This window comes from Setaria italica, chromosome II, assembly GCF_000263155.2.
Source record: "Setaria italica strain Yugu1 chromosome II, Setaria_italica_v2.0, whole genome shotgun sequence".
Lineage (NCBI taxonomy): Eukaryota > Viridiplantae > Streptophyta > Magnoliopsida > Poales > Poaceae > Setaria > Setaria italica.
Window position 1 is genome coordinate 14,258,982 of NC_028451.1, and position 13,580 is coordinate 14,272,561.

Below are 13,580 nucleotides of genomic sequence, written 5' to 3' on the forward strand. Positions count from 1 at the left end.
AGCTAATATCTTAATAATTTGACAAGATTGATACTGTAGGTTGGTACTGAGCTAAACAAGTACTCGCAGGAGCCCCTTTTCCGGCAACCCTCTCGTTCGGACACCGAGAGAGGACACGTCACCACTCACCAGTTTATGACGTTGACTTGCTCAAGATTTCAATTGCGCTTTGCGCTGATGCAGCTTGGCAGCTTGCACAGCAACTTCCCCTCCGACCCTCCCTCTCCTCCCAGCGGACTCTTCCCATTCCCGATCGACGGTGCAAACCGCGGTGCTCCTCGACTGGCCCGCCGCCGCCCTCCTATTCACCCGCCTTTCTCTACAGACCACTCCCAGGTCGCCGAACACGGGCACGGCCTTCATCTCCGGGGTCCTTCGAACCTTCCAGAGAGGTACTGCTCACTTTCCTCCTGTGTGCATCTGGCGTTGCAGTCTTCGATGACTTTCCGGTGCGTGCCCGGGAGGTGTTCGTCTTTATGCCTCCAAGACCCAGGAGACGAGCGGTAGAATAACCAGAGGCTCCTCCCACCTCCCTGCCTTGGATCGCCTCCTTATCCTCCTCGCGCGGCATTCTTGGCATCCGATTCCATTTCCATCGCCCCGGACGCACGCACGCGCCGCCGGCATTCCCCGTGGAAGACGCTTCGGCGTCGCTGTCGCATACACGGGCGCATCTCTCTGTCCGTGCCGTCCCGAAACATTCTTGCCTTCCGTCCCAAGCTGTCGTGTCGGCGGTGCCGGCGTGCCGCCATCTCGTCACCTCGGTAGCTAGTTTGGTAGGTGAGGGGAGGGAAGGTAACCACCGCTTACCTTACAGAGAGCGCCTTCCCTTCCGCTCCCCTGTTTTGACTTCTTGCCAGCCGCCGGCCAGCTGCTGCACGGGACGAGATTTCTGGGTCGGATGAGATGAGGAGGCGCTGCGCCTGGCTCTCGTCCCTCTGCCGCCCTCGCCGTGGCGGCCGCGCGCTCCCGCAACCAGATCAACGGCGTCCTGATTCCGAGCCCGAGGTATACTAACGGCCGCTGCATCCCTTTCTTGCTGTGGTTGCTTCAGTAGGTGTTCAACTGTCTAGGATTGTTTGGTGGTTTCATGAGCATAGTCAATCTGCTCTTGATTTGATTACCCACTGGCCGGACGAAGGTGCATGCACTGGGAAGGGTAGGAACTAGGAAATGCAGTAGAGAAGTGCGGCTTGTATAATTCTACCTTTGCTTGCTGGTTGTACCTTTGGAGTAGATCTAGCTATGGTGATCTTGTCCCTATCAATACTAATGAAATGTCTTAAGTTCCAAATGTGCAACCCATTGGGACTTGGGAGATTCTTTGAGACATGTACTGAACAGTCCCAAGTATACACAGATGTCATTTCAGAAGATTCAGGAAAGTGAAGTGGTTCAGTAATTACTTCGTTGCAAATCTATCCTTAACATATCCACAAACCAATACCCATGTTCATATGTTTTAACTGAATCATATGCTGGCTGTGCCAGGCTGTCAACTGTTGCTTCAAATATCTTAAGCGTCCTTCCTGACCAGAAAGGCCTGCTACATCTTTGATGTTAGAACAAATGCAAATATGGATCAAACCAGTGTCGCCAATTACAGGCATGCCTGCAACCATGTTGCATCGTAATTATGCCTTTTCCCTTTATCTGCATTATCATGAGATAGAAAAACCATTAGTTTTCAATAAAGTGAATAACAAGGAGTCATGCTAAAATAAAAAATGACTTTCAAGTGCAAATCAAACAGAATAATGACCACTTGGCCAGTTAGGAGATATTGTCACCCTTTTCCTGTTTTTTGCTAGAAACTTTGGGACTTTATGAGCAAATGTGGTTTCTCTAGCTCAAATTTTCTGTGCTATTAGATTATTTGCCAACCATGGCATCTCAGGTTACACCCATTATCATGATGCTAGACGCATTATAATTTTGTTTTCTGTGCAATGTTGAACAGGTAGTAGATAAGCCTGGTGCTTCTGACGAAGTTGTCATGGAGAACATTCTGTCAAACAATGATTTTTCTGAAGGTCTACATTTGTGGCAACCGAATAGTTGCCATGCATTTGTAGCTGTTGAAGGATCAGGTTACCATTATGGAGTAAGGCCACATTCAGGGTCAAGCTATGCTGTTCTTACACATCGCACACAGAGTTGGCAAGGGCTTGAGCAGGATATAACAGAAAAGGTCACCCTTGGTACTGCGTACTTTGTTGCTGCATATGTCAGAGTTTGTGGGGAAGTTCATGAGCCTGTTCCAGTTCAGGCCACTCTCAAATTTGAGGATGAGAGCTCTTCTACCAACTATGTTTCTATTGCAAGGTATTTCTACCAGAAGGTACCGTTTGTTGTGTTGTATAATATTTTATCATCATCATTGTTTTATCATTAAGCCTTTTTTTTTACTAGGATTTTGGCCTCACAAGAACGCTGGGAGAAGATGGAAGGTTCATTTAATCTAACAACTCTACCAAGGCGTTTAGTGTTCTACCTTGAAGGGACCCCTCCTGGTGTGGACTTGCTCATAGATTCAATCACTGTCTCCTATAAGGTATTGCTGTGGATATCTTGCTTGCTTACTTATGAATTGGACTATTAAGTAACTGGACTCATGCTTTGGACTATGATTTAACAACATGCTAGTGTCTACAATTGCTCAATGGCCCTGGAAAAGGAAGAATTATCATCTCCTAAATCTATTTGCTGAAACTACTGACCTACTGTTGACATTGTTGAGAAGATTGCTTGCATTTAAATCTTTTGTTAAATGTATCCCTGAACTAATGGCAACTAGTTGTATGATACCGATTCGATTCATTAGATTCTCTTCCTTATAGTTTATTAACTACTCTAGATTTTCATCAGAAAACAGAGAGGTCTGTTTCTTCATCGATTGGCGGAACAGAGAACGTCATTTCAAATTATGATTTTTCGAAAGGCCTTCATCCTTGGAATCCCATCTGCTGCCATGCTTATGTGGCATCACAATGGTCTGGTTTCCTTGATGGTATTAGAGGGAACTCAGGAGAGAACTATGCTGTTGTTTCGAAGAGGACAGAACACTGGCAGGGTCTTGAACAAGATATTACAAATAGAGTGTCTACAGGCACTGCTTATGTAGTTTCTGCCGTCGTTAGAGTTGATGGGAATGTCCAAGGCCAAGTTGAAGTCAAAGGAACCCTTAGGTTGCAAAATACAGATGGATCGACACATTATAATCCTGTTGGAAGGTACCATGCTTAAATTGTTCAACAGTCATATTCTTTTGACGCTACCCTTAACTGATGATAGAATTTGATGTAGCAGTGTGTTAGCCTCAAAAGAAAAGTGGAACAAATTGGAAGGCTCCTTCTCTTTGACGAGCATGCCAAAACATGTTGTATTTTATCTGGAAGGACCTCCTGCTGGTGTTGATCTTATCATTGATTCTGTTACTATTACTTGCTCTGGACATAAACAATCAAAAGTGAGTTATCATGTGTTTCTTGTAACCTCTTCTTGAACAAAATGTTTTATCTTTTGAATTAGTGTCTTGTTATGCACTTGTGTATTTCTCAGAAATCTGATAAAAAATATAATCAGGACTTACTGACTGTTATGGTGGAGCTACCATGGAGTGACTAATACTCTCTGTTTTCAAATATATGACGTTTAGGAAAAGGATGAACTAATTAGCTTGTCCTAAACATCATATATTTGAAAATGGAGGGAGTAGATTATAATCTCTGTTTTTCATATAGTTGTAAACTGTATTGTAATCGACAATGAGGAATGTAGTAACTGAGGTTTTACTGTCTACTTTCTGTTCTGTTGATCTCTGTATGCGTTTATACTTGTGTATAACATATATACCCTTGGTTCTGATGTCTTCATTCATTGCCCTCATGTCATAAAAAATATTGCATGTACAGCCTTGCTTTGCTGATTAATGATTCCTTTTGATTGAAGGAAGTAAAAGTACCAAGTGGAGTCGAGACTATAATTAAAAATCCTCACTTCGAAGATGGGTTAAGAAGTTGGTCAGGAAGAGGATGCAATATCTGCAGACATGAGCTGACTGCATATGGGAACGTCCGGCCCTTAAATGGCAGCTATTTCGCTTCAGCAACTGGAAGGGTCCACAATTGGAATGGTATCCAGCAAGAAATCACTGGCAGGGTTCAGCGGAAAGTTCTTTATGAGATTAGTTCTGCTGTTCGAATATTTGGGAGTGCAAATGATACTGAAGTTCGTGCTACTTTGTGGGTACAGGAATATGGTCGTGACAGATATGTAGGCCTTGCAAAGTAAGTTGATTTAATTTCTTGTTCTCTGTTGACAATATTGTTTTATAGGAGCCAGCGTTACCTTACCTTTCTTTTTCTTTAACCAAAGGAACCAAGCTTCTGATAAGCAATGGACACATTTGAAAGGAAGGTTCCTCCTTCATGCTCCCTTTACCAAAGCTGTTATTTTTATAGAAGGGCCTCCTGCAGGAATTGACATTCTTGTAGATGGTCTTGTCTTATCTCCAGCAAGAAAGCTTGAGGCTGCACCATGCCCAAAAGTTGAGGTTTGTAGGCTAATTGCTTCTAACAATCCGAGAGTATGTGCTCGTTTGAATGATCTTGACTCTTGAGGCGTGTGAACCTTTATTTTTCTTGTAATTTTTGTCTATCATGATACTCTAAAAATGTCCTCTCTGATTTAATGATACTTACTTCATATTGCAGAATGTTGTTTATGGAGCTAATCTACTACATAATAGTGCTTTCACTCGTGGGCTTGCTGGGTGGAGTCCCATGGGTTCATGTCGATTGAGTATCCAGACTGAAGCACCCCATATGCTATCTTCTATCTTGAAGGACCGTGCAAGTCAGAAACATATCAGTGGTCGTTATATCCTTGCTACAAACCGTACAGAAGTTTGGATGGGTCCTTCTCAGGTAATAACTGACAAGCTAAGGTTGCATGTCACTTACAGAGTATCTGCTTGGGTACGAGCTGGTTCTGGAGGACATGGACGTCACCATGTAAATGTTTGTCTTGCCGTGGATAACCAATGGGTTAATGGCGGGCAAGTGGAAGCTGATGGGGATCAATGGTATGAAATTAAAGGAGCATTCAAGCTTGAAAAGCAGCCATCCAAAGTTACTGCATATGTTCAGGGCCCTCCTCCAGGTGTTGATCTCAGAGTCATGGACCTTCAAATATATCCGGTTGACAGAAAAGCACGGTTTGAGTATCTGAAGGAGAAAACAGACAAGGTAAGCTTTAAAGGATTTCATGTTTTAGATGGGAGTTCTTTTCAAGAAATCATAATTAAACTTCAACATTTCATCTATGGCCGTGCATGATGATTTTAACAAAAATAGAGTGTAAATTTCACATAATTGCAGAAAGGCACACATTTTTTTGGTGTAGTTGCAATTAATGACAATTTATTATTCTTGAAGTTTCACATACCCGGATATAACCAACTAATGGCTCAGCAGTCCTTTATCTGCTCAACCTTTTTTTTATATCAGAATTAATCTGCCCAACTTGTTGTTACAGTCTATCCCTGAAGGTGGGTTTTGTTAGTCTAATGTGAAAGTGCCAGTAGCTAAGAAATTTGGAGTTTTATGAAGGCTACATCATGACTAGCACATAAACCTGGGGTCTTCTTGAACAGAACCTTCAATTTTGTGAAATTTACACTAGATGAATTTTGTCCATTTTGCTGACAGGTAAGAAAGCGCGACGTTGTTCTTAAGTTCCAAGGATCAAATGCAGTGAATCTTTTAGGTTCAATTGTGAGGATACAACAGACCGAGAATAGCTTTCCATTTGGATCATGCATAGCGAGACACAACATTGAGAATGAGGATCTTGCTGAGTTTTTTGTGAAGAACTTCAATTGGGCTGTATTTGAGAATGAGTTGAAATGGTACCATACAGAAGCAGAACAAGGGCGACTTAATTATAAAGATTCTGATGAGTTGCTTGAATTTTGCGAGAAACATAAGATACAGGTTCGTGGTCACTGCTTATTCTGGGAAGTGGAAGATGCCGTCCAACCTTGGGTCCGGTCATTGCAGGGCCACCACTTGATGGCTGCCATCCAAAACCGTCTGCAGAGCCTACTGTCAAGGTACAAAGGTCGCTTTAGACATCACGATGTAAACAACGAGATGCTTCATGGGTCTTTCTATGAAGATAGATTGGGAAGGGACATTAGAGCTTACATGTTCAGAGAAGCACATAAGCTGGATCCTTCTGCTGTCCTGTTTGTCAATGATTATAATGTTGAAGATGGATGTGACACAAAATCTACCCCTGAGAAATTCGTTGAACAGGTCGTCGATCTCCAAGAACGGGGTGCCCCAGTTGGTGGGATCGGGGTGCAAGGTCATATCAGCCATCCAGTGGGAGAGGTCATATGCGATAACCTGGACAAGCTCGCCATACTGGGTCTCCCTATCTGGATTACTGAGTTGGATGTGACAGCAGAGAACGAACACCTAAGAGCTGATGACCTAGAGGTGTTCCTCCGCGAAGCATTTGCGCATCCTGCTGTGGGGGGAATCATCCTCTGGGGATTCTGGGAGATGTTTATGTTTCGTGAGCACGCTCACCTAGTCGATGCCGATGGTACAATCAATGAGGCTGGCAGAAGGTACCTTGCCCTGAAACAGGAGTGGCTGACCCGTGTGAACGGCAATGTCAGTCACCAGGGAGAGTTCAAGTTCAGAGGATACCATGGTTCCTACACGGTGGAAGTGGACACGCCTTCAGGAAAGGTTGCTAGATCATTTGTTGTCGACAAGGATAGCCCGGTTCAGGTGGTCAACCTGAACATTTAGACTTTAGAAGTGAAGTTTGCCCTGTATATTAGCTGAGGCAGTGAGATGTACTATCTTTGAACAGCGAGAGTTTCCCATGATCCCATCTGATGCGACCTTCAGAGCCTATAGAACGTGGTTTAAAGTATCTCTCCATTTTTACTCCCCGTAATATACTTTTGATGTGATTATACATGCGTTACGTACTTACGTTCTTTGTGTACTGGACAGGATTTGTACAAAACCTTGTAATGTACTGGAACACTGGACATTTGAACGCCTGCAGGTCCAACTCATTTCAGAAAAATAAATGGTTCATGGTCCATTGGAAAAGAGTAACAAGCGTTCACTGATGTTTCATGTTTAAGTGAGAGTGCAAATGCAAGGCAAACTCCTTTCTGCTCCCAAACCGCAGGGCAAACCAGCGGCCTGCAGCCGAGATGTGAGCGAGCCCATCTGGAAGGGATGGGAGGTGCTGTTTCACTGACAAGCGGGACCCGTAGGACGGTGGCCAACGGAGGCTGTCATCGTATCCATCCCTATCCCTCCAACTCCAACCAAACGCACAAGTCTTATCTCGCTCTCCATCGGTGATTCCTCTCAACTGCTTCCTGTCTCGTCGCTTCTGACATTTGGGTCCCACGACGGAGCTACGTGGCAACCCGAGCGAGCAAACAGACTCGAGCACTGGACGTCTGGACGCCTCCCTCCCTCCTCGCCTCCTCGGGCGCGCCCGAGGCTCCCGTGCACCTCCGCCGCCCCTAAAAACAGCAGTCTGCCGGCCGGGGACCTCTTCGTGGTGACGGCTACCTTCCTAAGGGGTACGTGAGACACACCATCCCGCGAGCCCATTCGATTGAGGCGCCCCCGCACTTCCCCTCGTCGCCGGAATTGCGACCCGCGAGCTCTTCGGCATCTCGTTGCTCACGCGTCCACCCCTCCCGGAACTGCTATCCGCCTGCTCTGTTTACTTCATCCATGGCTGTAGCATTGTAGGTAGTCGGTGGGATGGTGGGGAATAATTGGACTAATCACACTGCCTTTTTCCCCCCACTAAGAGATGAAATATTTCAGTAGGCTAAAGGTTCTCAGCTTTTCGTCGCAATTTTTGAAGGGAAACCTTATCTATTTCATTCCTTATGTTTCCAATATGTCCGGTTCATTGTCTCTGCCGTGCAACTGGTTTGAATGGAAGCTATCAGCTGAACCTTGTGAGATTATATCTGTGTAGATGAATCCTCTAATGTTGTGATTTCAAACATCTAGAATCAGTGCAGAGCTGCTGGTGCCCAAATGATACCTGCTTCTATCCATGAAAGCCAAATAATTTGAGCGAAGCTGTAACAATGGAACAGGTTCAAAACTGTGTTGTGAAGCTGGTTAGTACTTTCTTTTCTGGAACTCAATAATTTTCATACGACTTGGTGAAACAAGCGCTTCCGTCTGATTGCCGCTACTTTCACTCGACAGCGGAGCAATCCCAGGCGGCACAGGGATAAAGTGTATGTCGGCTGTGGTGCTGGATTTGGGGGAGACAGGCCAATGGCTGCTTTAAAATTACTGCAGAGGGTCAAGGAGCTTAACTACCTAGTGCTCGAGTGTTTGGCAGAGCGGACTCTTGCAGATCGGTACCGGATTATGGTGTCAGGAGGCAAAGGATATGATCCTCGAGGTACGCTTTTGACAAGTATTTCCGGTACCTGTTATATTCCTTAGTGCATATGTTATTATTTCAAATTTACGAAATCACACACCTTTTTTACTTGTCACGGTGATTCCGCCCCTTAAAATTTGTCCACTTTTCTTATGCTGTCCTGTATCTACTGTAATAAATAATGTTCTTTGATCTGTAGTTTCATTTTATGGCATTATGCAGTCAAAGAGTGGATGTCTGTGCTACTACCATTGGCTCTCGAACGGAAAGTTTGCATAATAACTAACATGGGTGCAAGTAAGACGTTGCTGACTGTAGTGTAACTTTACAAGTAACCTGAGTTTTTGGTTTCACTTCTTTTATCTGTTCCTTCCTGTTATGTTAGTGGATCCTCTTGGAGCACAGAAAGAAGTACTGAACCTGGCATCTATTTTGGGACTGGAGATAACAGTAGCTGTAGCTTATGAATCATCCTTTGAAACTCAAGGTTCTACATCTCTGTGCTGATTGAAAACATGATGGGTTTATCTTCTATGTAGAAATTGACAATCAAGATCAGACTGGTATTTCAAAAATACAATCAATATTGGATGTATTCTTACTGCTATTATTTAATTTTGCCTGGTTTTGTAGGAAGCCCTCTATCGTCCTTTCAATCAATAGGAGCGGGACAGGTAATTTATTGATCAGTTGAGACCCTTCCAACATTGTGATTTTTATCTGTTCGAACACATAGGTGCAGATCAAATGAAAACTATCATTAAAAAGGAAGTTCTAATTACAGTTCAGGGCTCAGGACAAGCTATTGTACCTCAGTCATGGATATTTTGAGATTTTTATTAATACCTTTTGGTTGCTTATTTTGATGCTTGCATTTTTCCAGACATTTTACTAAGTGAATAAATTTCGGGATTTGCAACCTATGTTATTTTTTCTTACTGTTTCCTTTTGTATGTGAAGTAGGGAAGAAGCACATACCTTGGGGCAGCATCCATTGTAAATTGCTTGGAAAACTATAAGCCAAACGTTGTCATTACTTCTCGGGTTGCTGATGCTGCACTTTTCCTAGCACCTATGGTACAGTATTCATGCTTTATAGCTTTTATGTCATATAAATTTGTGTGATGAGATATAATGCATGATCAACCAGGATAAATTTGTGTGATGAGATATAAGGCTGCCTTTTCCTTTCTTGGTTTGTGTGTTATAAGTTACTTTTTCCCCTAACCTTTTGATTTATTGACTTCATCACAATGTTCTGAGCACTGTACTGTTTTAAGGATCATATGCATATTTGTACTGGTAAAGCTCGATGAGATGATATAAAACTACAGGATACACCCAAATGTCTGTTTTATGTCTAAATTATAAGTTAGTGACTAGGTAATCTTGGAGCCACAGTTATTAGCATGCTTAATTTGCTCTGAGTCTCTGTCTGGTTCTTTGCAAAACAATAATTTGCTTGCTAAGAATAACCAGAGCAAGTTATGTCACATTTGATTGTCAGAAGTACATTTGTTTAGGTTGGAACATGTACTCAAATTTTTACTAATCGTATTACTCACAGCTTTGGGATATTATTTTTGTTTCTATATATTGCACACTATAATAAAGTTAACCCGGAACACCCAGACACTTCTTTCCTATGACAGTTAATGATTCATATTGTCTAATTTGCATTCAAAACTAGATCTATGAATTAGGCTGGAACTGGAATGACACGGAGGAGTTGGCACAAGGGACATTAGCTAGCCATCTTCTGGAATGTGGCTGCCAACTCACTGGAGGATATTTCATGCACCCTGGTTCATTTCTTTCCCTTTCAAATTAATTAGGGCTTTTTTTAAATGTAGGAATAAATTTTTATTCTTCGTGTGGTCTATTTGTGGCATCATAATGAGCAGGAGATGCATATAGGGATTTTTCTTTTGAGCAACTTGTGGATTTGTCTCTTCCATACGCCGAAGTTAGTTATGGAGGAGAAGTTATTGTCGGTAAGGCAGATGGCAGTGGAGGTCTTTTGAGCCATAGTACTTGCGCAGAACAACTTCTTTATGAAGTTGGAGATCCAGCAAACTACATTACTCCTGATCTGGTGAAATCAAAAGCCAAATCTAGTTAAACTATAGCTTGCTTATCCAAACAGTGATTATATTTTGGTGGACCAGGTTGTAGATTTCTGTCATGTGCAGTTTCACCAAATATCAAAAGACAAGGTCCACTGTGAAGGAGCAAAACCATCTGATGCTTGTCGCCCTGAGAAACTCCTCCAGTTATCTCCTACTGTATGTAAATTAATGCACTAAGTTTCATTGCCATCTTTTAGTTCTTCTGACTTGGAACTTTATTGTGATGAATGATCAGAAAGATTTGCATCAATAAGTAGCATATTTTTAGTTACAGCCTTACAGATATAAAATCTCTTTTTTGCAAAATAACAAGCTGTTGGCAGCTGGGAATTGACTGGTTTTTTGTTGGTTTTCCTGGTTGAACCTATCGCTATTCAAAAGTATTTTCTTTAAAATATTGTCCTTTCATTCGTTTATAATATTTGATGCATTTCCATTGAGAGAGTTTTTTGAGGCAGCCAATGGTGTCGTGTTTCAAAACAACTATATGAGTATGACTTGATTACTATTGTTGATAATCCTCAAGTTTCTTCAGACAGGCACAATGTCTTATGTGTTGAACAAGGTCCATTTGGGAATACTTTATCAACTTATTTATTAAGGTGGGCATAATTAAGTTCTGATCAGTGTGAAGTTTACATGTTTCTTCAGGAAGGTGGATGGAAGGGCTGGGGAGAAATATCCTATGGGGGCCATCAGTGCTTAAAGCGAGCTCAAGCAGCAGAATACCTTGTAAGTTAAGGAAGTACCGTTGGCCTGCTATTCGCTTTCATCTCAAGTCCTTTTAAACAAAGTGATGAAAACATCGTCTCTATTTAAACCTTTTCATCTGTCATTAGGTTAGGTCGTGGATCGGTGAAAGATATCCTGACATCGATGAAAAAATTGTTTCATACATCATGGGCTATGATAGTTTGAAAGCTGTTGGAGGTGACAAGGATAGTTACTCATCCAAGCAAGTAATGGATGCTAGACTTAGGATGGATGGCCTTTTCGAGCTTGAAGAGCATGCTGTTCAATTTGTTGAAGAATTTATTGCTCTGTATACAAATGGTCCAGCTGGTGGTGGTGGCATCAGGTATTGACAAGTAATTTCGTTGCTCTGTTTGTTTTAGCAATCCAAAATGTTGGTGCTGAGGCATTATAGTTGAATATAGGATACGAATGCATCTACAGTGTATCATAAATTACACAGATGATAACCTCTATCGATTTTTTTTTTCATTTATAGTATGGGAATCAGGAATACTGGTACTAGTTCCAATGAACCAATGAACTATGTCACATGGTGTGTTTTATTATTTCGTCCTATGAAAGATGTCTGTAGCATTCTTCTGGGGCTGCTCTATCCATTTGATGGATTTGTTTGACACTTGCAGCACTGGACAGAGGAAGGAAATAATTCTACAAAAGATGCTGGTATGGATAATCATTACGAATCATCCCATGAGTGATTGAAACATACATGTCTTTCTATGACATGGTGGTTTGCACAGGTTGACCGGGAAAACATCTTCTGGCGAGCGCATGCAAAGAAGGCAAGCATTCCTTGCCTACAGGATCAGGCCACAGATTCTGAAACGGTTCAGATGCATATTTCACAATCACAGAAGAACCCAACAAGTCGTGCAATGGGCATTCAACACGTTGACACAAGCATGGGGACAGCACCCCCTGTTCGTGCTTCACCTGGGAAAAAGATTGCCCTTTACCATATAGCCCACAGCAGGGTCGGTGATAAAGGGAATGATATGAACTTCTCTGTCATTCCTCACTTCCCTGGTGACATTGGCCGGCTTATGGCAGTGATCACTCCAGATTGGGTGAAGAATGTTGTTTCGCCCCTGCTTGATTTGTCATCATTTCCTGATGAGCAAGCGATCCAGCGTCGAATCAATCTGCTTGAGCTTGTGAGTGTTGAGATTTACGAAGTCCCAGGCATATGCTCTCTGAATGTTGTGGTGAGGAACATTCTGGATGGTGGTGTGAACTGTTCGAGAAGGATAGATAGGCATGGAAAGACTCTGTCAGATCTCATATTGTGCCAAGAAGTTGTCTTACCCCCATGATCGACTGCCCCACCCGGCCACCCGATGTAGACTGATGTGTACCATGAGCAATTTTTAGACCTTGTGTGAACTCTGAAATAAACTTGGAATGCTAGTGGCACAGGTGAGCCGATCAACGTTGTTATACTTATTCATGTATGCATGTACTGTACGTCTGTGCCATATATGGATTGTGTTAACGTTTTAGCTATTGTTCATAATTGTTTTGTGTTTATCTCAGAGGGAATGCTAACGACGAGGCCACCTTATTATTTATTCAAGGAAAAAGTCTTCAGTACCCTCTGGAGGGTAATTTAGACTTCAAAACCGTCTAAACCATCCCGTGAACTTTTTAATACTGGTTAAATAACCCTCTGTAGTGCATTCTTTTTTTAAAAAAGCAATGCATTTTGCATTTTTTTACATGCGCCGGAATATTGGCATCGGAATTAGTTTACTGAATTACTCACAAAAGGGGTATGTTATTAGACCGTTCACAACAAAACTTTCAATTGTTTGGTGCTACTCTACGGTTGAGCTTTTTGTGTGTATCTGAATTTGACGGAGTAGAGCAGCCTCAGACAGACCCGCAACTTCACCCTCGGCTTGCACGACCGCCATCACTATAGGCTATAGCGGCCAAGAATGTTTTATCTATTTTATTATTTTTTTGTTGCAGTACACCACGAATACAATCTAAAACCTATAAATAATTACCCTAAGTTTTGGAGCATATTTCTTTTTGGCTTTCATCAACCTATTATTTGACCTGAACATTTAATTTTTTTACGAGATACTTTTTTAATATCTTTGTAATATTCCTCAATTTTGAGGAATATTATTTGTGCCAGTTTTTAGAAAAACTTAGAACTTTTCGTGTGTATGTGTGATTCATGTCAAACTTAGGTCAACCCATTATTCCTTACTCTAAATCCCAAATTAG

General features: G+C 42.3%; 2 protein-coding genes across 5 annotated transcripts; both read left to right on the top strand.

Annotated features, from left to right (window-relative positions):
* Positions 1-168: 168 nt before the first annotated feature.
* LOC101763983 lies at positions 169-7,139 on the top strand. 2 transcript variants are annotated; one of them, XM_004956076.4, is made up of 9 exons: positions 169-392; positions 1,961-2,325; positions 2,413-2,554; positions 2,869-3,233; positions 3,310-3,469; positions 3,952-4,289; positions 4,378-4,555; positions 4,716-5,249; positions 5,712-7,139. In XM_004956076.4, the coding sequence occupies exons 2-9, from the start codon at positions 1,997-1,999 to the stop codon at positions 6,825-6,827; spliced, it is 3,162 nt and encodes a 1,053-aa protein (XP_004956133.1). In that variant the 5' UTR covers positions 169-392; positions 1,961-1,996; the 3' UTR covers positions 6,828-7,139. The 2 variants fall into 2 exon arrangements, with proteins under 2 accessions (XP_004956133.1, XP_004956132.1); XM_004956075.3 differs by lacking the exon at positions 169-392 and adding an exon at positions 414-1,008.
* A 246-nt stretch (positions 7,140-7,385) lies between these two features.
* On the top strand, positions 7,386-12,849 carry LOC101764660. Of its 3 annotated transcripts, XM_012844121.2 has the most exons (15): positions 7,390-7,627; positions 8,073-8,185; positions 8,277-8,478; positions 8,683-8,757; positions 8,846-8,947; positions 9,094-9,134; positions 9,424-9,537; positions 10,151-10,265; positions 10,365-10,555; positions 10,629-10,745; positions 11,241-11,321; positions 11,429-11,667; positions 11,821-11,877; positions 11,969-12,008; positions 12,086-12,849. In XM_012844121.2, exons 2-15 carry the CDS (start codon positions 8,153-8,155, stop codon positions 12,656-12,658), a joined length of 1,980 nt encoding a protein of 659 aa, XP_012699575.1. In that variant the 5' UTR covers positions 7,390-7,627; positions 8,073-8,152; the 3' UTR covers positions 12,659-12,849. The 3 variants fall into 3 exon arrangements, with proteins under 3 accessions (XP_022680303.1, XP_012699575.1, XP_004956134.1); XM_004956077.3 differs by lacking the exon at positions 11,821-11,877 and having other exon boundaries at positions 7,409-7,627; XM_022824568.1 differs by lacking the exons at positions 10,151-10,265; positions 10,365-10,555; positions 10,629-10,745 and having other exon boundaries at positions 7,386-7,627.
* The last annotated feature ends 731 nt before the right edge of the window (positions 12,850-13,580 follow it).

Bases quoted from the DNA above. Each gene is read 5' to 3' on its own strand.
- LOC101763983 (XM_004956075.3), top strand. From the start codon at position 907: ATGAGGAGGCGCTGCGCCTGGCTCTCGTCCCTCTGCCGCCCTCGCCGT. The intron at 3,234-3,309 runs GTACCATGCTTA...TTGATGTAGCAG, and splicing joins CATTATAATCCTGTTGGAAG to TGTGTTAGCCTCAAAAGAAA. The intron at 4,290-4,377 runs GTAAGTTGATTT...CTTTAACCAAAG, and splicing joins AGATATGTAGGCCTTGCAAA to GAACCAAGCTTCTGATAAGC.
- LOC101764660 (XM_012844121.2), top strand. From the start codon at position 8,153: ATGGAACAGGTTCAAAACTGTGTTGTGAAGCTG. The intron at 8,186-8,276 runs GTTAGTACTTTC...TTCACTCGACAG, and splicing joins AAAACTGTGTTGTGAAGCTG to CGGAGCAATCCCAGGCGGCA. The intron at 8,479-8,682 runs GTACGCTTTTGA...GGCATTATGCAG, and splicing joins CAAAGGATATGATCCTCGAG to TCAAAGAGTGGATGTCTGTG.